This window comes from Nyctereutes procyonoides, unplaced genomic scaffold, assembly GCF_905146905.1.
Source record: "Nyctereutes procyonoides isolate TBG_1078 unplaced genomic scaffold, NYPRO_anot_genome, whole genome shotgun sequence".
NCBI classification, from domain to species: domain Eukaryota; kingdom Metazoa; phylum Chordata; class Mammalia; order Carnivora; family Canidae; genus Nyctereutes; species Nyctereutes procyonoides.
Window position 1 is genome coordinate 17,341,994 of NW_026575052.1, and position 26,883 is coordinate 17,368,876.

General features: G+C 50.2%; 1 protein-coding gene and 1 long non-coding RNA gene across 4 annotated transcripts in view; both read right to left on the reverse strand.

The window, feature by feature from the left end:
• Nucleotides 1-716: 716 nt before the first annotated feature.
• On the reverse strand, nt 717-12,177 carry LOC129513657 (uncharacterized). The gene is made up of 6 exons (XR_008665273.1): nt 11,193-12,177; nt 10,622-10,746; nt 9,763-10,171; nt 7,185-7,308; nt 3,883-4,140; nt 717-1,703 (listed from the first exon to the last, which is right to left on the reverse strand). It is a non-coding gene; the product is annotated as an uncharacterized LOC129513657 (long non-coding RNA).
• A 2,890-nt stretch (nt 12,178-15,067) lies between these two features.
• Nucleotides 15,068-26,883, reverse strand: part of TRIM62 (tripartite motif containing 62) — a 29,903-nt gene continuing 18,087 nt past the window's right edge. For all 3 annotated transcript variants that reach the window (XM_055331864.1, XM_055331862.1, XM_055331861.1), the window contains 3 exons: nt 26,105-26,361; nt 25,015-25,130; nt 15,068-15,815 (listed from right to left, as the gene is read on the reverse strand). In XM_055331864.1, coding sequence (XP_055187839.1) covers nt 15,265-15,815; nt 25,015-25,130; nt 26,105-26,361 — 924 coding nt within the window. In that variant the 3' untranslated portion in view covers nt 15,068-15,264. The remainder of the gene's footprint in view (nt 15,816-25,014; nt 25,131-26,104; nt 26,362-26,883) is intronic.

Genomic DNA, 26,883 nt, shown 5'->3' on the forward strand with positions numbered 1-26,883 from the left:
AACTTTCCACCTTCACTCATGCAGCTGAAATAATTACACCTCTTGGAGTTGCCAATATCCTCTTAGAACCGGATTCTTTAGCTTACCTAGTTTGGGTGGCACTGATATTCCTGGCTTTCATATTTCAGGATTGGGGGTTAAGTGTGGGCAGGAGCATTCAGAGAAGACTTTTTTTCCTTTCTTTTTCCTTTTCTTTTTTTCTTTCTTTCTTTCCCTTCTTTCTTTCTTTCTTTTTTAGTTTTTTTTTTTTTAAGTGAGCTTTACACCAAATGTGGGACTTGAACTCACAAACCTGAGATCAAGAGTCTCATGCTATACCAACTGGGCCATTCAGGCACCCCTGGAGAAGACTTTCTTGAGAGAGAGAGGAGACATTTGTTCATTGTTCATTGATCCCCTGCTGTGAATCACTCTGCATGCGTAACTGCCATGGACTACGCTCTTAAAAATTGGGAGGACTTGCTTCTTTGATTGCCAGAGAGAAAAGGAGAAGATATTTGGGATGGGGTCGTGGGGAAGAGATACACGAACGTGTACAGGTAGGAAATAGCATTAGTGTGTCAGGGCAACAGTGATGATGAGGCATGTTGCTTCTGCTTCCTAAGCATCTCTTTTTTTCTTTTGTAATTTTATTTATTTATTTATTTATTTATTTATTTATTTATTTATTTATTTATTTATTTATTTATTTAGAGAGGGAGGGAGGGAGAGAAAGGCAGAGACACAGGCAGAGGGAGAAGCAGGCTCCATGCAGGGAACCCAATGCGGGACTAGATCCCAGGATCACGCCTGGGGCCAAAGGCAGGCACCAAACCGCTGAGCCACCCAGGGATCCCCATCCCAAGCATCTCTTGAATTCGGTTGTCTCCCAGTATTCCTACTGCCACTGCCAAAGTCTGTCATCATCATCATCTCTCATCTCTCATCTGGATGATTTTACCTCCTCCCAGCCGATTTTGCCAATGCTAGCCTTAACTCCTGCCCAGTCTATTCTTTAAGAGGAAGTCACAATGATCTTCCTAAAATGAATCTTTTTAAAATCATGTTACTTCCTGGCTTGAATCTCTTTGGATGCCCACTGCTTTCGGAATGAAGCCAGGACTTTTTAGCCGCTCCCCCACCACCCTCGGGGTCTAAATCTGTGCTGTCGATTATGTTAGCCACTGACTTCATGTGGCTATGGAGTGCTCAAAATGTGGCTAGTCTGATTTTAGATGTGCTATAAATGTAAGATATACTCCAGATTTCAAAGATGTAATTCAAAGAGAATGTAAAATATCTCATTAACAATTTAAAAATATTGGCTATGTACTGAAATATTTGTATATATTGGGTGAAATAAAATATATTATTAAAATTAATTTCACTCATCTTTTTTTACCTTCTTCAGTGTACCTACTAGAAAATGTGAAATTACATATATGGTTCATATTGTACTTACATTGGACTGTGTTGATTAAACCTACATACCCCTCTGGCTTTATCTTTCTCCACTCCTTGAATTTTAGTTAAGGCTATTAAAAATAAGAGAAACTGACTTTAAAAGGAAATGAAAACTCAGAGTTTGGGGAATTGACTGGAAGGGGCTTCTGACTCAAAGGAATTGTTGATTAAGCAGTCTGGGGGTTCTCATCCGCAGAGGTTCACAGATGTTATTGTCACTCAACTCCATTTCTGGGTCTTACATTCCACATTTCAAATTCCTAGGAAGAGAGAATCCGATTAGATCAGTTTATTTATTTATTTTTAAGAGGATCTATTTATTCATTTGAGAGAAAGAGAAAGTGAGCATGGGTTGGGGGAGGGGCAAAGGGAGAAGGAGGGAGAATCTCAAGTAGACTCCGCATTGAGCATTCCCAACCCCCTCGTTGTGGGGTCTATCTCACAACCCTGAGATCATGACCCCAGCTGAAATTGAGAGTTGGAGGCTTAATAGGCTGAGCCACCCAGGAGCCCCTGATTAGATCAGTTTAAATCAGATGTGTCTATTCCTGGGTCAATCCATTAAGGACTCATCATGAGCTGCCTACTGCACATTTCCTCCCCCACCCCTCCAGCCATTATGTTCCGAATTTGGTAACCTCTAGGAGTTAAGGGTCAGATAGTAAATTTTGTATGCATTGCAAGCCACAGTGTCTCTGTCACAACTACTTCGCTCTGCTGTGTACAGCAAAAGCAGTCACAGAAAAATACATAGTGGATGAAGGATACGACTATGTTTCAATAAAACTTATTTATAAAACCAGGAAGTGGGCCGTGTTTCACCAACCCCTACACTTTATTTTCTGTTCCCATTACCTGGACTATCCTTTTCCACCTTCCTTCCAACAAGCTGCTAGTTATTCTTCAGTTCTTGGTTTAGATGCCACTTCTTGGAAATTTCCTTAACTCTCTTTCCTTGGCCAGTTAATGGTCTCTTCTCTAGGAAGCTCTAGGAGCTTCCACAAGCTTCCACTCCTATACCGCATCCAAGCACTTCTCATTGCCATTGTTCTGTTCCAAGTACTAGATTATTAGTCTGAGTCTCATTTGTCATTATGAACCCAGAACCCAACATACTTGGTTATTATTGGATGGGTCGAAGAAGCCATGAACCTGTGGCTGGCAGTCAGAACAGACGTCTGAGATCTTAGGACACTAGTGAGAATTCTGGGATTTTGTATTAGCTGCATGATACCCGCTTCCTCCCTTTGTTGCCCCTCTGAATCCCAGAGATCAGGCAGTGGATAAAGGATAGGGGAGGCTCCAGGCTGGGCAGGGGTTCATGGTCCTGGTGATTTCCATGCCATCCAAGCCTTGCCTGTCAGGGGCTTAGGGCCATGTTCTCTAGAAGCACCATGTAATAAGTGGAAATTCCATGACCGCAGGAAAGCACAGATGATGGGAGTGTTTTAAGATTGACAAATGGGGGACGCCTGGGTGGCTCAGTGGTTGAGCATCTGCTTTCTGTTCAGGGTGTGATCCCAGAGTCCTGGGATCAAGTCCCATATCGGGTTCCCTGCATGGAGCCCGTTTCTCCTCCCTCTGCCTATGTCTCTGCCTCTCTCTCTCGAATAAATAAAATCATTTTTCGTTTAAAAAGATATGACAAATGGTGGGGCACCTGGGTGGCTCAGTCGGTCAAGCAGTTAAGCATCTGTCTTCAGCTCAGGTTATGATCCCAGGGTCCTGGGATTGAGCCCCAAGATGAGCCCTGTGACAAGTCCCACATCTGGCTGCCTACTCAGCAAAGAGCCTGCTTCTCCCTCTCTCCCTCCCCATGCTTGTGCTCTCTCTCTCTCTCTGTCAAATAAATAAATAAAATCTTAAAAAAATTAAGGTGTGACCAGTGGGAAAATTCTAGGGACATCAAGCCTTGGATAGTGTGATAAGCCAAGCCCCAACTGGAGTGAAACCACATGCTCTCATCCAGTCCCTGGAGCTGGTCTTCCTGTTTTGTTGTGAGATTCCCTGTGAAGACGCCACCAGCTCAGGGAGGGGGGGTTTCTCAGGGAGATAAGGGGGCAGCATTGGCCAAGGGAAGCCTTGGCCTCACAGTCACCCAGAGCCATAATTTTTTTTTTCAGAGCCATAATTACAGGGGCTGCAGAATGGGCTTCCTTGACCCAAGGTTTTGTGAGTAATGTCCAACAGAACCTGGACAAGGGTACAGGAGACTATGAGGCTACACTACATGGTTGTAGCCTCTGCAAGGCTTCATCTAGTTCAGCATATTATTGCTTATTGCCTCAAGAGAGTAAAGGAGTTTCTTCTCTTAAGGGTCACATGTCACACCTTTGGGCAATACACACTCGCTAGGGCTTTTTCTGAGTGTTGTGCCAAGGAGACTGAGAATATAACATAAATGGAAACTTCTAGTTTTTCAGTCCTTGAGTGGCTTACCTGGGTCCCTGATGGGGATGGTGGGCTGGGGTGAATGACGTGAGACCACCGGGAGCACGTCTTCCATAACATACAGCTGACGATCAGCAGAGTGGACAAGGACAACAGGGCCGGGATGATGATCACCGCAGCCTGCAAGCCACCCACATCTGGCCAAAGGGACTGAAGCGTCAAGGCAGGAGTAGCAGACTGCTCTCCGGGGGCAGGCTGTGCCCCTGCCCTCCGTAGCTGTGTCCACACAAGATTGAGATCCCAAGTCTAGAGGAGGTATGGTATAGCGCAAGAACAGACTTGGAGGTGAAGATTGAGTGACCTTGGGCAAGTAGCCAATAGTTCTATTTCCCCCACTGGTTGGCACTTAGAAGTACATGGTACTTGGTCCATGTTTGTGGACTCTAAGTGAGAGAAGTGATATGAATAACACCATGTGCTTTATATGCCTTGTGTTGTCCAACCTGGCAAGCTGCCTGTAATATTCCCATCTACCAGATGGGGAAGCTGAGATGCAGAGGCTGGCTTGTCTGAGGTTAAAAAGTTAGTAAGGGGCAGAAGTAGGATTTGAACCCAGGTCTGCATGCTGCCAGGACTTCACGCTATCCATGTGATTCCCAACAAGAATGGGCCGGGCATGTGGGCCAGCCCAGCAAGACAACACCTGGCACATGATAGTCCTTCAATAAATTCCAGCTAATTAGATAGTAATATTAGTTTGACTCATTGGGTCCTCACTGGAAGGATAGATGTATTACTCCGGTTTCTCAGGAAAACGGAAGTTAGGGAGGTGAAGTATCTTCCTTAAGATAACCCTGCTGGGAAGTGGCAAGCCTAAGACTCAAACCCAGGCTGACTCCCCTTTTCTCATGTAGGCTAACGTGCTTAAGTAGTAGAGAAATCCAGTACTCCTGCCTCAGTTTATCCAGCTGAAAAATAGGAAGATGTCATTGGAAAAGCAGTAACAGAGGGATCTTTAAAGAGTCATCCTATGAAAAGGGCCAGTCTTGTCTGGGGGGACCCAGAAGACAGGGCTAGAACCAATGGGGATGCAAGGGGACCCACATAAGGAAAGGTCTCCTAATCATTATGGTCCAGTAGTGGGATGGGCTGCAGCAGAGCTAGTGAGCTCCCTGGCACCAGACACTTTACCCAGGAATGCTGTGGTATGGGAGACAGCAAGAATCACATACTAAGGGTTATGCTGGTTGGAGGAACAATGTGGGAGCTCTGGATCCTGTTTCCTGGAACTGCCAGCTTGCTGTACCTGTCCTCTCTGGGGCTCCTGAGATAAGGGAGTGGGGCCGAGCAATATGGCTCTGAAATAGCTCTCAGTGCTCCCAGGAGAATTCTCCCTTCCAACTTTCTCTCTACCACATGCTGCAGCCTCACCAGCCTTCTCTTGGCCTCCAGTTTTGCTCTACCCCATGCAACTATGGCCTCACCCCTGCCCTGATTAATGCCTTCTCATGGTTCCACAGTGCCCGCAGATGCCGCACAGCATGGCGTGACCTGCCCTGCTTTCCTCTCCAGCTGCATCTCTCTGCCCGCTGGGTCATGTTCCACCCTCAGCCACATCAACCTCATTTCTGGCCCCCCTAACCCTTGCACACGCCGTTCCCTCTTCCTGGAACACTTTACCCACTTCTTACTCATCCTGCAGGCCTCAGCTTCAGCAGTACCTCCTCCCGCAGCCTCTTCTCTAGCCTTCCCTCTGCACATGCTCTGTGACAGTTTGGTCGCTGTCAACTCTTGGATAGAGACCTGGGATGCACCTGTCATTGTTTATCTCAGTGATAGCACATAGTAGATACTCTCTACAGGTTTGTTAGGTGAGTGATTGAATGAGAGAGAGAGAGAGAGAGAGAGAGAGAGAGAGAGAGAGAGAGAGTTGATAACACAGTGGGGCTGTTTTGGAGGAGAACAGAGAAGGACGGAGGGGTCCTCTGGCCCGGGCCTCCCCCACCCCACAGGTAATGTCACCTTTTCTCCATTTAAGTCTTGCCCAAAGTCAACATTTCTCTGGACTGAGCTCGGGGAGGGTGCACCCAGGCTTGGCTGAACAAACATGACCTTCACCACTTGACCACCCCACCCCCATTCAGTTCTAGTCATTTGACTCCAGCCCAAGGGCTATATCTGGTTCATCAGCTTCCCTCTTTGAGAATTAGCCGGTACTGGGCAAGAGGTGAGGGTAAGCTGGGAGGCACAGAGCCTGGATTCATCAGCTCTGCTATGAACTTGCTGCGTGACCTTGAGGAATTCAGGTCCCTTCTCTGAGCTCAGTTTCCCCAATGATAGCAAGGGAAGTTGATCCCTACACCCATCACAGGATAGTATGGGAATGGCAAGATAATAAGGAGCATGGGTTTGGGAGTCACACAGACCTGGGTTCAAATATGCACTCTACTGGTTAATTGGAAAATCATCTCAACTCTCTGGACTTAGTGTTCTTATCCATAAAATGGGGATGAAAGTAGTACCTCCTCTCGAGCTTGCACTAAAGATTAGCTGAGATGACAGCTAAGAATGATTATTAGGTTAATGATGCTTCAAACAAGACCTGGTGCACAATTTGATTCAATGCATCATAAGGTGTGCAGGGACGTGGAGAAAAAAGAGCATTTGGAGGGATGCGCTTGGGTAGCTCCATGGTTGAACGTCTGCCTTTGGCTCAGGTCGTGATCCTGGGGTCCTGGGATCTAGTCCTGCATCAGGCTCCCTGCGGGGAGCCTGCTTCTTCCTCTGCCTATGTGTCTGCCTCCCTCTCTGTGTCTCTCATGAATAAATAAAATCTTTTTTTTTTTTTAGGAGAGAGCATTTGGAAACATGACTTCAAATTTAGTTATAGAATTCTAGAGTTGGGAAGGTGCCTGAGGAACCACATGGTATGTTGGTGAGGACACTGAGACACCCCCCGCTAAAGTGGAGAAGGGTCTTGTCCAAGATCACTCAAGTGCATTGTATTTGGCTGGAAAATTCCAGTGTGGGCCTGGGCAGGAAGCCGAGTATTTGTTTTGGGAACCAGAAAATGTTCAAGTGGCTTCAGGTCCCTCCCCACCAGCCCTGGCCCCACCGCCCCTGGCACAGGCTTGCTGCTGTTCCTCCCTCAGCCCCATAAGTCTGAGGAAAAGCTGGCTGAAGAGCTGGCTGAAGTTCAAGGGTGTGTAGCACTTTTCTCCAACTCCCTCCCACCACTTGAAGAACTCCTTTCCCTCCAAGGCAAGACCACCCAAACCCTCCACGCCCCATAATCAGAGGAACCCAATGTTTAAGAAAGTGGCAGAGGAAAGGGGCAGGGTTCTACTTACTGCACCGGTGGGCAGCAGTGGAGAAGTTGCAGGGGGGCTCTGTGCCCATCAGTGGGGTGTCGGGGCCTCAGCTCAGGAGGGGTGAAGGTGGCAGGTGCTCAGGCCTTCCCAGTGCATTCCCCTTCTGGGAGGGGGAAGACCAAGGTTACATCCTGAAGCAACTGTGGCAATAGGGTCCCTACTCAGAATGGACATCAGGAAGAGCAGGCTTCCAGGGACTCTGGGATCAAACATCTCTTATGGCGTTAAACTGATGCTGTAGAAGACTATTTAACAACATGGAAAAATGAACACAGTCTGTTATTAAGTGTGGGGGGGAAGGCTATGGAGCAATAAGAGACTGTGTTCAGACTCAATAAACACACTCACATGGAGGGGGGGGAAGACTGTAAATGTTATCACCAAAGCACAATCAGTGGTTATCTCAGGACAGTGGCTGGTGGGTGATTTTACTTTGTGTGTCTTGACTGTATTTTTTCAATTTTCTATACTAAACACATTATAAGAAAAAAAATTTACTCAAGAAAGCAGCACACTTTAAGAGAGCAAGAATTTGACCAACAATTCCATTTGTAGGAATTTACTTTACAGAACACATAGAAACATGAAGCATGATCATATTTTCGTAAAAGAAAATTCTATTTTTGTTTACGCATAAGCAGAAATGCCTGGGAGGACCTGAACCAAACTGTTAACATCTATTGACTTCTGGGAGCCAGATGAGGAAGCTTCCTGCTTTACAGTCTTACATTTTATTTGAATTTTTAAACAATGAACATAAGTTATCTTATAATTATTTAAAAAGGCAAACAATCAAACAACATTCCTAGTCTTTGCTGGCTCTCTCTGGTTCTCCCTCTGTAGAATCTGGCTGAGGGTGATGGAGTGGTCAGTGGGCTCATTCTGGGGGCTGTTTCTATCCGAGCATCTTCAGGGAGGAGCTTTCTCTGATCTGTAAGACTGACCCTCAACTTAGAGCTGGGGTGGCTTCATGATTCCAGCTTTCACACTAGCCAGTTGCAACCAGCAAACATTTCCTGAGGCCCTCTCTGCACCCAGCAGGCAGAACCAGAGAAATGATCCTGCCTCAAGATGCTCGTGGTAGGGGGAGACCCAGAGTGCTACAGGGGCCCAGAGCATTTTCTGCTGGGTCTGAAAGACTGGGACAGCTGCATCTTGAGTGAGACATGAAGGATGGACAAACAGGATATCAACAGGAAGAAAAGGGAGGTCAAGGGCATTCTAGGCAGGGGGACAGGTATTACAAAAGCAGAGCTGTTAAGGACCAAAATATGCTTAACACTCCATTTTAAAAAAAGATTTTATTTATTTATTCATGAGACACACACAGAGAGAGGCAGAGACATAGGCAGAGGGAGAAGCACACTCCTCACAGGGAACCCAATGTGGGACCCGATCCCCAGACCTGGGATGACACCCTGAGCCAAAGGCAGATGCTCAGCTGCTGAGCTACCCAGGCGTCCCTTAAAATGCTCCGTTTGGAATCCTAATATTCTGAGTGCTTTCCTTCTACCACTATATACAGCCTTTTCCTCCTCTACAGGTAGCCCCTGGAAACAGAAAAGCCATGTTGTGTCACCAGCAGTCTGTGTCAGGGTGTTGGTGACAGGAATGGGGGCTGAAGGCTGGGCCAGAGTGACAATTGCATTGGCCAGGTACACAGGAGCCACCACCACTTCTAGCTGGATCTGTGCCCACACAATAAAATCTGCTCTCGTGCTGCCTGAATAGTCATAAGGAGACCCCTCCCTCTTCCCATCCCCCCTATAAACTATCACCTACCTGCTTGATGTGGTGCCTGAGATCCCACCACTATTCTCTCTTCCTGGAATGGCTCCTATTATGAATGTGCATAGGTTGAAAAGGGCACAGCATCTGAGACCATAAGCCAACCACCCCGAGGAACACAGGAGGGTGTGTTTTGATAGAGGAAGGAAAGGGATGGAGGAGGACATTTCAGGAGTGTGACAGGAAGAGGGAGGGTGGAGGGGGTGGGCAATGTTGGGTAAACTTCACAAGGCTACCTCTGCCTCTTAGAACCTTAGAACCAGGGGTTGCCCCATTATCCCTCTTGTGGAACCAGTGAGGAATGGACACCCTTAAGGTGGAGATGAAGGAAGCTGTCCAGTCACTGGAGGGTCAGGGTTGGAGCCAGGATCCAGTCAGATTTAGCAAGGTTCTCCCAAGTCTTGACCCTCAGTCCCATACCTGTGATGTCCAGCCAACTCTGCTTTTTCTGGGACCTCCTGAGGTCCTTATCTGCATCTCCCTTTTCCCAGGTATAAGAGCAGAGCTGCTCATTCCTCATACAAACCAGGACCTCATTCCTGGTTTGTAGATCTTGCAGTTTGGTTAGGGAGGGGCTTCTGCCTGGGGTTTGCTGTAGGCAGAAGAAGCAGGTAGTCCAATGGCTCAGCCTACAGCAAGTGAGGGGCAAAAGCCTCTTCTCTTGAGAAAAAGATTCCCAAACCTCCAAACCACTGCAGTCCTGGGTCTGACTCTAGTGCTGTGGAATCAGGGGACCCCCTTGGGCCATTCCCCCAATACCCTCACTTACCTGGAACTCCTTGTGGCTCAGGCAGCTGCCTAGGTGGCTTTGTCTCTACTGTGGCTGGTGCTGGCTCTGGACTGTATTGCCAGTAAGGGAGGTACCAGGTGTGGACAGGCACCAACTGGCTTTGCTCTGGATGGGGGACCTTAGGGTCAAGGCTAACCGTCTCTTCTTGGGGAAGAGCATAGAGAAAGGCACTCAGCTCTTGGTATCTGGGGCTTTGGGGGCCCTAGCCACTCCTCTTTTCTTTCTGCTCAGGCTCCAGGTTCCCAAGGGGTGGGAGGAGGCACCAGAATCCACTGGGAGGGGATTAAAAGTTGCATGAAAAGAGCCAATGACTGGGAGGCAGGAGACCTGGGTTGGGCCTGGCTATGGGCCACAGGCTGGTGTCTTCTCATTTGGGTCACAGTGTTCTCTGTAAAATGACATGGTTGTAGTCAGTAGTCTTTCAGCAGTTGTCCTATGATACTGACTGGCATGCTCAGTTGGGCTGTGTCCATCCCAGAGAGGACTTTTCAGCCTTGTGACCCCTTTGTTCTCCCCTCCAGTCTGAGGAGGGCGGCTGCCAACTCTGAAGGTATCCCTACACCCCCACTGACCTTCTTAGACATGGGATCCTTCTTCTCTGGGTGCCTCCCTCCTCAGCCCTGCTCCTTTTCCTTTCCTGGGCAGGGCCCTCTTAGCTGGCCATCCTCCCTCTCCTGTTTACTGACTGGGAACCAGGACACTTGGGTTTGGGTCTTGGCTCTGCCTTGTGCCGTATGCCCTTGAGCTAGGAATCAATTGTCTCTGAACCTCAGATCCCTCAGGCCTCACGAGCATTCAGACTTGATTATACCCAGGCCGACAATTTCGGGGAACTCACCAGGACTTGGGCTTCATGCCCCTGGCTCCAGCTTCTTGAAAGGCCACCCTTGCCGTGACATCAGAGTAGGAAGCCCCTGGGCCTTTGGTCCAAAGTGTCAATCCTTCCCACACTTCATCTAATTCCTTGGGTGAGTGGGGGGCATTTTGAAATAGTCAGAAATATAATAGAACTATCAATTTTTTGAAAGAAAATAGAAGACAGTTCTATTCTGTACACAAAGTAAACACACACACACACATCATTTCATCCAGATAAAAGGAAAAACAAAGGAAAATAAACACATTTCAAAATAAAAGTATCCCCCAATCTCCAAATTTTTTGGAGACTGTGCCTCCTGACTGCATCTCTCTTTCTTTCTGTCTCTGTTTCTGCTCCCCATCACCCCATCTTCAGGCATGGTTCAGGATTCCCGGAGTGGAATCATGGGTGTCCCAGAGTAAGAAGAAATAACCACGCCCCGGTGGGCAATTATGATTCAGCACCTTGGCCAGCACTTACCACTCCCCGAACCCCACTTCTCTTCAAGACCCCTTCATTTAAGCCTGTGACATGGCCCTTTGCAACTGACCTTCTGGTGGAGTGTCTGGGGATGGTGAATAGAGTCAGGACCCAGGCAGGGTGAGAGGAAGCCAGGAATACTGCCCAGGTGTGAGCAGTCAGCCTCCTGGGACAACTTCCCTGGCTGAGCTCTGTGCTGCTAAGAGACCTTATCTCTGTTGTTTTCTATTCCTGCTGCCACCCCAGAGAGAAACACCCAGAACTAATGTTAGGTTCTGAGTAGGACAAACCCTGCATTAGACGTACAAATCCTAGACAATCAGAGCCAGAACCTTGGCAATCCAATTAACTAGAGCCCTACACCCCTTCCCCAAAAGAGATGGGGACACTAAAGCCCAGGGAGAGAGAGGCACCTGCTTAGGGTCACATTTTACCTTCTTGAGTCTACCCCTGATCCTGAGAGACACATGGGTCTTGGCTCAAAGTTGAGACTTGACTCACAGTTGCACAAATGCACAATAGTTTGGAGCCAGGGTTAAGGTCCCCTTTTGAATCCCAGGGGATCACAGTTCTGGTGTCTGCTGCCTGTCACTGAGGCAGTCCTCAAAGATGAGCAGCATTTCCAGGGAGGTCCAGTGAAGAGTTTGGCTTTAGCTTTGATGGGCCTGGGGCTAATTTCTGGCCCTGTTGAGTACTAGCTGTGGGTCCCCAGGCAGGTGATGTTCTCCATTCACACACGGTGAGAAAATGATAACAACCCGTGGGCTTGTCTTGATGTTAGATAAGTATTAGCATTCTGTCTGCTGACCGCAAACTGGGATCCAGATAAGGATAGTGTCCTATCAGTTCTCTCCTGCTCTGGGTAAGACTTTTGCTGATCCCTCCTTCCTTCCCAAGACTGGGATGCCTTTGGCTCCCCTCTTTGCTTGCCTGTGTTAAATGGGAAACTCCTGGTATCAGCCTAACAAACCCAGATCCTTACATTCAGGAATTTTTTGGACACTTCATACCTTTGGAATTGCCCTGATTTCCCAGAGTCCTGAGTTGGGTGTGCAAATTAGGCCCTTACAGTTACTCCTAGACAGTGGGAAATGGGAAGTGAAGACTGGGATGTGGCTAGCACTTCTTGGACCTCATGCAGAGGCTAAGGGAAGGGTAGGAGGGACCATGAGGACATGGTCTGTCTTCTCCCCCAGAAGACAGATCCATTGATCAAAGATGCAGGGTCATGACTGGGGGACCACAGAGATTTGAGAGCCTCGGGTCGGGTAGAGGGCTTGGGGATATTCTCAAAATCATTTTCCTCCAAACTGGGTGCTCTCCATCAACCAATCAGAGACCTTTCCCTCTGCTCCTGCAAATTCCTCCAATCTTTGTTCATGCCCCTCTTTCTAGAAACCAGAACAATTTAATGACTGTGGTGGCTCCCTCTCTGCTCTCCTTAGCTCCAGGTATAAGTGAAGATCCACCTGAAGCGTCCAATATGGCCTCCTTCATTTGCAGGTAAGGAGACTGAGGAGGGAGGCTTCAGGGTCCAGAAAGAGTCATCCCAGAACTAAGACAAAGCTCAGGTCTCCTGTTTCCCAGATTGCTGCACTGCACAGCTGTGGGGCCCCAGGGCCTTGTCACTTACAGTGTGCACAGCTCATCTGTCCATATTCTTGGCCCTGCCTGACTCCTGGCCAGACTCCTTCCCAGCTAGTCAGAGGTAGGGTGGACTTCCTTCTTTACAGCAGACCTGGGGACATTACTGGCTAATGTAGATACCCTCTGCAAGGCATAAGGAAGAAGATATACTCTTTAGGGTCAGATTTCTTAGGACACTGAGTCTGGGAGGCAGCTGGAGTGAGAGTAGCTGGAGTAAGCGAGCTCCCTAAATGCATAGCACTTTGCAGCTTACCAATAAATCATGAGATGGGAGTTATTATTCCCACTTTCCATGTGGAAAAACCAAGGCCCAGAGAGGTTAAGCCATTTCTCTAAAGTCATACAGTAATGGAGCCTGGGTTCAAGCCCAAGTTTGTGATATTCAGGAGACCATGACATTGTCTCATGAGCTCCCCTTTACTCCTAAGGCTACCACTAACCCCTCCTCCAGGCAGACTACCAGTCTTCCCTGACTAGTAAATTGTGATGTAAGTGCTCGCTTTAGAACCCAGTTCTAATCCAAGCTTTGCCACTTTCCAGCGTGGGACACGGGACTCTGGGCATGTCACATCTTCTCTCTGAACCTCATTCTCTACCTCTGTAAAATGGGCATAATACTACGTACCCAGTAGGGTTGCTTTGCAGATCAGCCATGCTAATATACGTATCCTGCCTGGGATGGAAGAGGTGGGCCTTTCTCAAAATGAATGGAACTGACCACTGACATTCTGTAACTTTAATTTAATACAAATTCATCATAACTCACAAAATGGGAAACATTTAAAATAAAAATACTGCTGGGGGTGGCCCAGATTCTGGTAGATGAAGGGGCGGGATGAGATTGAGGATTTCTCCTGCCCAAGAAGGATGCTATGGGCAGTAGTAGTGAGGGGAGCCCCCCAAGTTCACCTAGTCTGGTTCCTTTGGGGAAAGGGTGATCAGGGACCCCACAAGCTTCAGAATCTAGGCTCCAGGACTAGAAAGCAAAGCTGAGGCTTGAGACATTTCAGCCGCTCCTGCAGATACACCTCTCGGGGCTGTCACCCCTGGGAAAAGACAGAGCCACGGAGCAGGACATCTGGAGGCTCTGCTGCTTCAAAGCCAAGACCCCGAGGTGAACCCCTGTGCACAGGCTTGTTCAGCACTCACTCTAACTTCCTTCTAGGCCCTTTCTATGTGGCTGGGGCTGGAAAGAAGAATAATTTCCCAGATACCCTTACAGCCAAAGTCCTGGGTCATATTTCTTTTTCTCCAACAGTGCCCCTCATCCAGATTTGGATTTGGGAATTAAATTGAGTGGGAGAGATGCCTCAGGACATCCATTTGCTGGCCTGGCCAGAAGTGGAGGGAGCACAGCTCTCCAGTCCGCAGCTTCCTGATGCAGGGGCTTACTGCAGATAGGAGCAGTGTTTCTGACCAGGACAGACATGATGAATCTGGTGACTGGGAGTTATTCCTGGAAATTCAGCAGAGTCTGCTCCTGCAGTCCTTCCAATGATTTTGCAAAGCCATCAGGGATGTGATAATAAATCCTGCCTAATTAAACTAGCTAAAGCAGCTCTTGTTATCTGAAACAGGATCCTAACAGAAACAGATGCCAAGCCTGATGGGAGGTCCCGGCCAACAGCCTGCCCCAGAGCTCCAGTCCTGACTGAAACACCATTCCCTGCAGCCTCTCCGCACCCTAGCCTGGTCACAGAGACCTGCCTGGACCCTTATCCAAGCTTCTGGGGACTTCCATCACCCAGTGATGCTTTCCTGCAGCTGCCTTTAGGCTACTGGTCTCTGCATTAGCCTCAGGGCATGCTGTCATCCTGCTTTTAGACCTGTGTGGGCTGGAAGGGAGTGGCACAGTGACTGTAACATGTGGGCTCAGTGACCGGGTGCCTCCCACAGGCCACAGCATTGTCTCTACCTACAGGTCAGTGGGAAAAACAGGAACCATAAAGCTCTTGGTCTGGAGGTAGAAGAGGTGGTTCTCAGACAACCCTAAGACCCGCTACTGCCTGCATCAATTATGGGCTGGGGTCAAGGGTAAAGTGGCCCATGGCTTAGTGAGGGGCAAGTCTGAGACCTGGGAGCATGAGAGGGTTCCTGTGTATCTTTCAGGCTGCCAGCTGCTGGCAACTCTGACACATCCTGAGATCAGGGCATGCGGGCAGGAGGGAGACACAGGGAGGTGGTCCCCCTGCCCCTGAGAGGATGGGGATGAGGGCTGGGCGGGGGCTGCCCGAGGAGAAGCCACATCACATTCTTGGACCAAAGCTGCCTCCCCATCAAGTTCAGAACTACAGGACATCAATGCTGATAGAGTTTAGGAATCATGGAGCACAACGTCCATTTTACAGACAGGGAAATGGAGGCTGAAGGGTAAACAAGCGATCTGAGACCTCGCGGTGGCCACGCTTAACCGGAGTCCAGGCCTCTCGTCCCCTGGGCAGCGCTCTTGCTGGTGGCTGTGGCCCAGGTGGCATCTGGGGGTGCCCTCTGCCGCCCTAGATGCGGACGGTATTGATCCTCAACGGCTGCACGTTCTTGCCGTTAGCGTGGCTCTGCCCGGGGCTGAAGTAGGAGCAGAGCTTGCCCGGAAACTTCTCGCGGAAGGTGTAGAGCCAGGACATGTCGTCAGCGTTGTAGAAGATGAGCAGGCCTTGATCATAGTCCAGGAACACGCCCACCTTGTCGAGCTTGTCGCGGACGTTGAGCCGGGTCCAGGGCTCAGTGCAGGCGCTGTACTGGTTGCCGTCGTGCATGACGATGCAGTAGAAGCCCCGGCTGGGCTGGATCTGGATGCTGCCCTTGCGGCTGGCCGCCTCGTGGGCCAGCCCGATCACCCACTGGGTCTTCTCCGCCACCACCACCTCCCAGTAGTGGACGCCGCTGCTGAAGGCCTCGGAGCCCAGCACTGACACCTCCACGTCAAAGCGCTTCGGCGAGTCCTGCAGCGGCTGTGGATGCAGGTTGCCGTAGGCCACGATGGTGCAGTCGTCGGACAGGATCAGGCGCTGGTGGGCAGTGCCCGGGTCCAGGGTCAGGGCAGCGGGCACTGCAGAGGAGGGAGCAGGGAGAGAGGATGAGCGGAGAGAAGGCTGTGGACCTACTCTGCGGTCCTCCCTGAGGGCCAGGCTCCCCTGGGTCCCTGGGAGGCTGTGTGATGCTGAATGCAAGCCTGCCCTGTCTGGTCCTCAGCTTCCTCCTCTGTAATATGGAAGGGTCATGGCTAAGGTCCTTCTAGATTTAAACCTGGCTTCAGGGACGCCTGGGTGGCTCAGGGGTTGAGCGTGTGCCTTTGGCTCAGGGTGTGATCCCGGAGTCCCAGGATCGAGTCCCACTTCGGGCTCCCTGCATGGAGCCTGCTTCTCCCTCTGCCTAGGTCTCTGCCTCTCTCTCTCTGTGTATCTCATGAATAAATAAATAAAATGTTTAAAAAGGGGGGGAGGGATCCCTGGGCTCAGCGGCGGTTTAGCGCCTGCCTTCGGCCTGGGGCATGATCCTAGAGACCTGGGATCGAGTCCCACATCGGACTCCCTACATGGAGCCTGCTTCTCCCTCTGCCTGTGTCTCTGCTTCTCTCTGTGTCTCTCATGAATAAATAAAATTTTTAAAAGAAAAAAAAAACCTGGCTTCTGAGGAGCAGGAGCTGTGACTGCCTTGAGCAAGGAACATAGTGGGCACCCCACAAATTTGTTGAATAAACCATAATGAAATCTAGAATTAGGGGACTTCAAAGCTGGGAGAGCTTAAAGATTATCCAAGGGCTGGTAATCACCCTGGAGTGGGAATGAGGAAATTTATGGGGGTGTGTGTGTTCTCAATAGGTGGGATCCATGCATCTAAATGCCCTGAATGAAATGACAGGGCAGTCTCATGACACTCTTGCCACCCATAAATTTTCAAATGCTCAACCACTCAAAAATCTTTTCTGTAATGACCTAAAATTACAACTTAACTCCATTTCATGTATAAATAGGATGTAATATACTGAGTATTTTAGAACACTACTACCATGGAAACAGGGGAGACTGAATTTGTTTTGTTTGGGACTTCACTGAGAATTGTTCACTTTTTGAGAATACATCTCTAAGAAAAATGCCACTGACTCATATAATCTGCTTGTTTCGGACCACACTGGAGGCAGAATGGAGTTTTATCTATGGTGTGAGCACCTGACTACTTCATCATGTTTTCCAACGTGGCTATAGTGAGGACCTATTGACATGTGCAATATTTTATTATAAATCATTTCCTTCTATTTTTCTTTTATACTATCATGGGTGTATGGGTATATACAAGTTCAAGTACACACACACATATATGTAAATATATATTATATATTCAAGTATATATAAATATATAATGAAATTGTGAAAAGATTATATTATCCTTGAGACATCATCCATTATTTGTTATGAAATGTAGGTAGGTGACAGGTCTGAAAAAGCTGAAAGCCATTGATTCTGAGCCAACTCTTCCACTCAATAGGTGGGGAAAATGAGACCCAGACAGGGGAGGTGACTAATCTCAGGTCACGCAGAAGCCGATGGCAGAGTGAGAGCTAATCAAGGCCATGTGCAATCTGACCCCATCCCTCACCTCCTGCCTCCTCATCACATGATGCTGCCTCATGGCACCCAGCCCCAAAGCCATCACCTGGACTGTTTCTTTACTGACTCCTCTCTGCTTGTTGTAATCACCCTGGCACACAGCTCCACTCCAGGACCCATCCTCTGGGAAGGCTTCTTAGTTGCCCAGCAGGTGTGCTCACTCTTTTTTCTGAAATTCCTTAACTTCTTGTCCCCTCCTGATTATATACAGGTTATAGTCTCCTGTGCCCACAGCTTATGCCCATTTGCACCAGGAGGCCAAGGGCTATGTACCATCCAACCAGGTTCTCCTTTCTGTGCCCAGTGCCCAGCACAGAGCCAGGCATGGTGAAGGTTTCCAGAAAGGCTTACCAAATTAAACTTAACCGTGCTTGTGTTGCTCTTGGGCAGGCCACACAGGCTAGGTCATCCGGCTCTGGGCTGGCCACACTGGCTTAGCAGGTCTGGCTTTCAGAGTCTCTGTTTATTCTCTTTGTGGTGAGGGAACTGATGCTCAGCCAGAAGATGGAAGGACCTGGAAGTGGCCCTCCTGAGCCTGGATGACCGTTTCCAGGCCAGAGCAAGACAGGCAAAGAAGGATGAAGAAATAGAATCCTGCCACCAGTTCCTATAGGAGCAAAGAATATCTTCATGCTGCTCTCTGGTGCTTTCCTCCTCCGGGGGTGCAGAAGCATGCTTACACTGGCTGGAGCATTACCCCCTACTTCTATCACCTCTGTTGGCTGCATGTGTGCCCAGAAATAAAACACCAACAGGGAGCAACAGCCAGGTTCCGAACTATGCTCCCGTTCACAAATCCACTAACGATGCTGACCGTTGACTTCTATCAAGCTCCATCCACGAGCTCTGTTAGGAGTAAATTCAGTTTTGAATTTTATATTCTCCTTTCCTGTTCTTAGAATGCAGAGTGCTGAATGGAAACAATTAGCCCTGTGAATAGAGGGGTCAATGGAAACACAACTCTCTATCCAGGGACAGGGGAGAGGGGGAGCCATGTGCTCATGGAATGGAAGGCATGGAATCAGTGGATGAGTGTTCAACTGTGTTGTTGGCGGGGCGGAACCAGAAGCTCCTGCCACATGGCATGTGGGAATTCCCACATGCCTCCCACGGTGGGGTCGGGAGGTGAGAGGTGGAGGGAGGTGTAGGAAGTGTGTGCGAAGGGGAGGCTGGGGAAGGAAGAAGAATCTAATTAGACACAGATGGGCCACTCCTACTGGCTGTGGAATGTGGGTCACACTCAGGCGGCTATAGCAAAACGGGCAGAGCGGGCACAAAGCCAAGGTGTGGGCAGCAGCAGTTCTGAGTGCCACGGGAGCCTGGGGTGCTCAGGGTGATTGAGGAGGTCGGCAACAGGCAGAAACTGCAGCCAGGCCCGAAGGACAGGGGCATGGAAGGTGGGGACAGGGGTGTGGAGGCAGATACCAGCACACAGGCCGGAGGGCTCAGGTCCAGACCCTTGGGCCCAATGTGTGGCCACTTCCAGGCCTACCGATGCGCGGGGAGGCAGCCAAGTGGGCTCTCAGTGGCTCTGAGATTGGGCCCACCGGGCTGAGCCTGCGGTAGAGGAAATCCTGAGAGCACCGGGAGCCAGCTCCTGGGCGTGGACCCTCTCTGCTTTGACGCCCAGGGGACTGGGTGAGGGCAGGGTCCACCACTCATTGGGTGGGCTTGGGGGCGGGGTCTGCCGTGCATTGGGCAGTGCTGGCGGTGGAGGCGGGGCGAGGGGGTGGGGCCTGGAACGGGCGCTGGGCCAGACTGGGCAGGGCGGGGCGGGGGTGGGGGGACTGGGCCGGTGTTCTTATGAGGCACAGGGTGTGTCCTGTTTCTTAAGAGGCTTTTACACCTCAAGGGGTGGACCTTGGGGTCCACCTCCAAGGTCTCCCATCTCATCAGAACAGGTTCTGTCTTCCAAAGCCTCCTTTCCACCCTTCCTGAGGCTAGCGCCGGCAAGAGAAACAGCCTTTCAGACCAGAGAGAGACCCAGAAGGGGGCATGGCAACACCTTTTCCCCCCACTGAGATGTCGCCCTGGCTGGGGAAAGGCAATCTCCACCCATCCTGTATCCTTGGCAGAGATGCCAGGCTCCAGCGAAACAAAGCAGTCCCCCTGGGATCACTGTGTTACAGGTCAGAGCTCTTTCCTAGGTCCTGAAACACTGTTTTATAAAAACAAAAGTAGATATTGGGGCACCTCATCTGGTCTCCAGGTATTTTGTCTGTCCATGTAAGCCTGAGACCCTGAGGTCAGGGGCATGGGGGTGGAGATGTGGAACTGTGGAGGCCCCAGGAAAAGTCTTCTGGCCATCGTCAACCACACACCACATGGCCCAGGCAGCAGAGAAACCCCTAGGCCAGCACCATTGCTGGGCAGCGGGTGGCCGGTGCCTCTCTGTTCCCAAGGACAGTGGCTCAGTGGTTGAGCGTCTGCCTTTGGCTCAGGGTGTGATCCCAGGGTCTGGAGATCGAGTGCTGCATCCAGCTCCCTGCAAGGAGCCTGCTTCTCCCTCTGCCTGTGTCTCTGCCTCTCTCTGTGCGTCTCTCGTGAATAAAGAGAAAAGAAAAAAAAGAAAAGAAAAGAAAGAAAAGAAAAGAAAAGAAAAGAAAAGAAAAGAAAAGAAAAGAAAAGAAAAGAAAAATCCCAAGGACAATGGCTAAACCCTTCAGAAGCCTGACGGGTCAGGAGATACCACCAGCTGTTTCCTTTGGCCAGGCTCTTACAAAATCTGCTGCCTTGGGCTTCCCACCTATTTAGGCCCTCGGTAGCATCGTGCTGGCATTTGAGAAACACATTCATATCCACTAGCTCCTGCGGAAACCGCAGCATCCCCAGGAGTGCAGATTACCATATCATTTGTCAGAAGAGGAAACTGAGGGTTCTCAGAGTTCAGTGGCCTGCTCGAGCTGCCCCTTGGGGTAGAAGTACAGTTGGAATTCGAGCTAAGGTCTTTCCTTCCCCTTTCCTTTATGTGGCCCCAGAAAGCCTGCTCAGCAAGACTGAGGAACCACTGGATGAGTCATGAGCATAATAATAAACAGGTATCATGTACTAAGTTCCAGGATTATTATCACAAATAGATAATTTTATTTCATTCTTATACCTACCCTAGGAGATAAATCACATCTTCCCCATCCCTGTTTTAGAGGAGAAAACTGGCTCAGAGAGGGCAATGATTTGCCCTGGGCCACATAGCCAGGCAATGAACACGCTGGAAGCCAAAATGATTGGGTTCAGGGGAGCAGGAGGAGGAGCGAGCAGCCCAGGGAGGCAGTGTCTCGTGTCCTCTGAGCAGGAGCCACCTGGTCTAGATGGGGAGGAAGTTTGTGCTGTGGAGCAGGAACAATCAGGCCAGGCAGTTGGAGGAGGGTTTTCAATGTCAGATGAAGGGTGGGACAGAGGGTGGGTGGTGGTGGAGAGTGGCGGTTTCAAAGCAAAGGGAATGACGAGTGCTAAATGGAGTTCTCAGGTGACCCAATAGGAAGCCTGAGCTGGAAGCTGCACAGCAGGAAACTGCTGGAATCCATGGGCTAGGTCCCTGGGGGCACCTGCCCCTCCCATCTGGACATAAAGGGCCTTGGTGCTGGCAGAGGAACTAGAGTGACTTCACAGGCCCTACAGACAAAGCAAGGGGCCTGGCTAACCAGGTCACTGTTCTCTGAACTCCCCAGGGACCACGGTCCTTGGCAGGATGCTCAGGGCACACACTACTGCTCCCTCAGCCCCTCTTCCACAGAATTTTCTCTCGGCCAGTGGTTCTTAACTGAGGGAATTTGCCTCACAGGGGTCATCAGGGAATATCTGGGAACATTTTTGGTTGTCAAAACTGGGGAGGGGGGCATCTAGTTGGGAATGCACAGGACAGCCCCCTAAGACAAGGAATTATCCAGCTGCAAAGGTCAATAGTGCTGACAGCGGGAAATCCTGCCCTGAGGCAACCAGCAAGTTCCCACATCCGTGTGCTCATACAGAGGCTCAGAGGAGAAACTGACTTGTTCAAGGATGTGTGGCAAGTTCATTCAAAAATATTGACCGAGTACCTCCTTTATGGCACTATTTTAGTGGCAGGCAGAACTGAGACTAGGACTTACTCATTTCTTTACTTATCAACAAACATTTACTGTTGGGGCTGCTAAGGGTATACAGTGATGAATTAGACCCAGGCCCGACGTCTTAGAGCTCATGGTCTAGTGAGACACACAGCTACACAGATGTTGACAAAGCAGTGCAACCAGGAAAGCCCAGGACTACATGAAGAAATCCAGGAAGGCTTCTCAGAGGAGGTGTTTATAAACTAAGATGGGAAGGGAGTAGGAGTTAGTCATCAAAGACTGAAGTTTGTGTAGAGGGTTCTGGGCAAAGGAAGCAGCATGTGTGAAAGTGGAGGAGGGAGAGTACAACTCATTTAAGGCCTGAAGACGGTTCAGTGTGGCTGAGTATTATGGAAAGACGGGTGGAGAATGAGAGAATGGCAGTGCCCAGGTCTTACAGGGTCTTGCCTGTCAGCCCAAGGTGCCTGGAGTGCCTCTCTCAGCTGTGACAAGGTTGCAGCAGGTGGCAGCTGAGACAGAGAGAGCTCCTGAGACCATCTGCCTGAGGGGCTTTCCTGAGTCAGCAGCTAGGGACATGCTCCTTGCCTCCCTCGGTTATTCTGCTTCACCTACATGTTGCCCTCACCCTGCTGGGTCCCAGGGTGAAGGTCCCTCCAAGTCTAGGAGTACATAGAGGCTAGGAGTACCCCAAGAGGACAGCCCCGAGCCCCCCCCCCCCCCCCGGCAAAATACTGCCCCTTCTGGAAATGAGGACACAGATCCAGATGGAAGAGTACGAGAAGCTGTCCCTTCACTTCTGGGAAATTGGTAGTGATGTTCAGCGGCCTACGGGGAGCCCCATCTCCATCCAGCACTCACACCCTCAGTGATGTCTTCAGCCCCTCTCCATCCCTGCCTGGGAGGCCCAATCATGACATCCTGGGACCGGTCATGCTCCTGCCCTCCCCACTGTCTTTGCCGCTGCAGTTCCCCACGCTAGGGACAGTCTGGAGGCCCCACCAGGCCCCACCCTTCCCCAAGTGGCAAAAGCCTCAGCCTTCAGGGCTTGGTTCAAACATCGGTCCGTTCAGTGCTTCCCCTGGCCACTCTCCTGCCCCATCCAGAGCCTCCTGCTTCCCCCTTGGGGCTTCCACAGCACTGTGGAAGTCCCTCGTCATAGCTTGTCCCGCTGGGCTCTCAGGATCTGTTTGTGCATCTGTTTCTCCTGACCCCTGAAAATCCCGAGGGACTTTCATTGTCCATAGATGGAAAGAAGGAATGCAGACACAGGGACAGAGCTCTGGCTGCTGTGTGACTATGGGAAATCAGTGAGTCTTTCTGAGCCTCAGTCTCCCACGCAGCTTTCCTGGGTTGATATGTGGCCAGAGAATGCCTGGTTGGCTTAGTAGGTACAGAGCACAGGCTCTGGGGTCTGATGGGTCTGAGTGTAAATCCTGGCTGTACCACTGATAGGCTGTGATCAGGAACAGGACAAGTTCCTAACAGTTCTGTGCCTGTTTCCTCAACCGAAAAAATGAGGATAATAAGAGTGCCTACTTCTTAGGGAGACATCACCTTTATGTCCTTGTCTCACCTTAAAGGACATGGTGCCTTTGTAGGTTGTATGATTTCAGGTCCCAAGATCTACTCATGCCACTAGAAACCTGTTCAGACCTTCTCTCTCTCTGCAAACCTCCTCTTGCCCATCCTCCTCTCAGCTGAGGACCCTGCTTCCTATCTCACTGGGAAAGGGGAGGCCATCAGAAGAGAATTCTCTCAAGCTCCCACCCCTGCCCTTTTCTCCTCCCTCCTCTAGGTTCCCAGCAGAGATAGCTGCAGACGCCACTGCTGGCTGTCCCCCCACCCCCACCCCCGGCAACTCTCTCTGCCTTTCACCCTCAGTTTTGCCCTCCTTCCACTGGGCCTTTCCCATCACTTGCAGATAGGCTGTTACTTCTTCCACCTTTAATAGCCTCTGCCACATTCTCTTTCCATCCCTTAAATAAAACACCTGTCTTAGAAATAGAAAGCACTGTCTCCACTCACTGTCTCCCATTCGTTCTTGGATGGCCCCCTCTCTGGCTTACACCCCTGTGACTTGGCCAAAGCTCCTGTCATCAAAGACTGCCATGGTGCTGGAGAACAGTCAGTTCTGGGCCCTTCCACCTGGCTCAGTGGCCATTGCTGCCATCAGCCACTCTCCCTACTTGGTTTCCAGGCCATACCGGGTTTCCCTCCCACTTCTCTAGCTGCTCCTTCCCAGACCCCTTGGCTGGGTCTCCCTCCTGTCTCTGTCTTCTGGGATTGTCCCAGGGCTCTAAAGTTTAGAGTAGCCCTGTCTTTGTTCTCTCACTTCCTAGGTGATCTGATCCAGACTCATTAAATACTATCCACGTGCTTACTCTGCCAGCCCTGACCCTTGTCCTGTAGGGCACTTGTCATTCTGCCTGCCTTCTCGGCACCAGCACTTAGACATCTCATCGGTATTGCAGACCTCATGTGCTTACAGCTCTGTCCTTCTAGGCACCTCGGCTCAAATCATTGTAGCTTCCTTGTCTTCTTTCTCTCACACCTGAGATCCAATTCATTAGCAAATCCTGTTGGCTCTCCCTTCAAAGTTTACCCTAAATCTGATCACTTCTCTCTACCTCCACAGCCAGCACCCTGCTCTAAGCCACCATCGCTCACCTGGAATATTGTGGTAACCTCCTAACCAGTGTCCCAGTCTCCACCTTTCATCCCCTTCAGTCTGTCCTTAACCCCACAGCGAGAATGAGCCTCGAGGAACTTAAGCTTATGGCACTGCATGTCCCCCCAGACCGTCCTATGGCTCCCATCTCACTCGGCATGAAATCTAAAGTTCTCACACTGGCCTGTAGGCCCTCAGGGTCTGGTCACTGCTACCTCCCTAACCTCACCTCCATTCTAGCCACACTGGCTTCCTCACCAATCCTTGAACATGCCAGGCTTTCTCCTGCCTCAGGGCCTTTACACTTACTATCTCCACTGCCAGGAACACTCAGAAATCTGTATGGATCGCTCTCCTTCTTCCTCCAGGCATTTACTTCTATGCTTCCTTCTCAGTGAGGTCTTCTTACTGGGCCCTTTACCTGAAATCTCTATCCTACCTCAACAACCCCTAGCTCCCTTCCTCCTCTTTTATCCTTATCTAATGAACTATGAATTTTACTTATTTACTTTCATTTTTTCTCTCCCTATGATGTAAGATCATGAGGACAGGAATTTTGGCCTATTTTGCTCACTGCTATGTCTCTAATATCTAGAATAGTGTGTGGTGTGATATGTGTTGTATGTATAAGATGGATGAGTTAAGTGTCCAAAGTTTCAGTCTCTTCATCTGGAGAATGGATATCTTAATGGGACCTACCTTATGGCTGTGTGAGGATTCACTGAGTTGAGTGATTGTGTGGCTGCCCAGCACAAGCCCTGGAACACAGGAGCTACTAAGCAAGAAATTCGTCTCATCTCTCTACCCTGCCCCATGCTGGGTTTAGAGAAGGCAGCTGGGCTGCGATGGACCCTTCTAGCTCCTGCCCATGATAATGCTTGCCTCTTCCTGGGTGCTCTCAGTGACTGGCAGGAAGGGCCTTACCTGGGTGGATGTCCTGGAACAGGGACTTCCAGATGGTGTACTGCAGGGGGCCTGTGTACTTGGAGGTCGGGAAGTCTTCATAAGTCAAATTGGTCTCATGGATTTTCCCTTTAAGTCTGGAAAGAAAGGTGAGCAGGCTGCATTGGGGGCTAGATTTTGTTCCCAGCACTGGGGGCCTTATAGCCATGTTCAGGGCAGCTGACAAAGGGCAAGGTCGTGTATGTAAAGTCTGACAGCCCCAGATTCAAGTGCCTGCTTGTGTCACTTGCTACCTCTCTATAGCCTCAGTTTCTTCACCTTTAAAATGGATACTATGGGGCAGCCCCAGCGGCTCGGCAGTTTAGTGCCACCTTCAGCTCAGGGTGTGATCCTGGAGACCCAGGATTGAGTCCCATGTCAGGCTCGCTGCATGGAGCCTGCTTCTCCCTCTGCCTATGACTCTGCCTCTCTCTCTTTCTCTCTCTCTGTGCCTCTCATGAATGAATAAATAAAATCTTTTTTTAAAAAATGGGTACTATGATAGCACCTGCTTTCTTGCCTTGTAAGGACTACATGGAGTAACGGACATAAAGTGCTCACCACAGTGCTGGGCTCATGGTCAACACCGAATACCTGATGTTAGCTATCAGCACTGATCATCAACAGACCGATAGTAAGGGACACCTGGGTGGCTCAGCAGTTGAGCATCTATCTGCCTTTGACTCAGAGCGTGATCCTGGGTCGGCATCGAGTCCCACATCGAGCTCCCTGCATGGAGCCTGCTTCTCCCTCTGTCTGTGTCTCTGCCTCTCTCTCTCTCTCTCTGTGTCTATCATGAATAAATAAATATTCTTTAAAAAAAATAAACTTGTAAAAAAAAAGACCAATAATGGGTATTAATATTAAACGTGGTTATGGGACGAGGGAGACCTGCAGCTGAATCCTGGCTCCACCATATACTAGATGAGGGGCCTTGGCCAAGCGATCCAGCTTCTCTCTGCCTGTTCCTATGTGTGTGAAAGGGTTCGGCAGCTGGAACTATCTCCGAGGGAGTTAACAGGGGAGGCCTGTGTGTGCAGGGGGAGGCAGCTGGCTGGCGGCGGGCACTCACCGCTCGGACAGCGAGGCCACCCCGGCCAGGAAGGTGTGGCGGTCAGTTTCAGCCAGCCGCTCCTGCAGGATCTGGGCGCCCTCCTGCACCTTGCGCAGCTGCTGGCTGTACCGCTGGACCTTCTGCTCGATGTCGGTCAGCGTGCGCGCCGTGTCCGCCTCCAGCTCCTCCAGCATGGCCTTCTGCCGCTCCCGCAGCAGCCGGTGTAGCCGCTCGAACGCCTCACCAATGGTGGTCCGCAAGCCTTTGGTGGAAGACTGTGGGGACAGTCATCAGGGGTTATGCCCGGGGGAGTAGATGGGGTGACCCCTGGGAGAGAGGAGGAAACCGAGAGCCTTGAAGTGGTGAGAAGAAAGACCCGGGAAGGGTAGGCTCTGGCCCAGGAATGGCAACCTGGCAAAGCACGGTGGCATGGCAGGCTGGCGTAGGGGGGGCCGGGCCTGATTCCACGTGCCCCTTAGGAAACGAATGAAACGCTCTGGGTGACACACTGCGGCTTGAACTAGAGGAGTGGCAGAGGGACCGTGGCTTGAAAGACATTGGGGTGCAGGCTGGATGCAGGAGAGAAAAGTGTGAGGATGATGCCCAGTTTTCTGGCTTGGGGGTGGGGGGCACGCGGAAGCTGGGGGAGAGGTGGTAGGTGGGGAGAAGATGCTGAGTTCACTCTAGGATCCAGTGAGGTTTTTATATGCAAAAAAAAAAAAAAAATCACTCATGGGGCTCAAGTGAAGATGACAAGGAGATTGCAGATATCAAAGAGCTTTATAAACTGCAAAGTG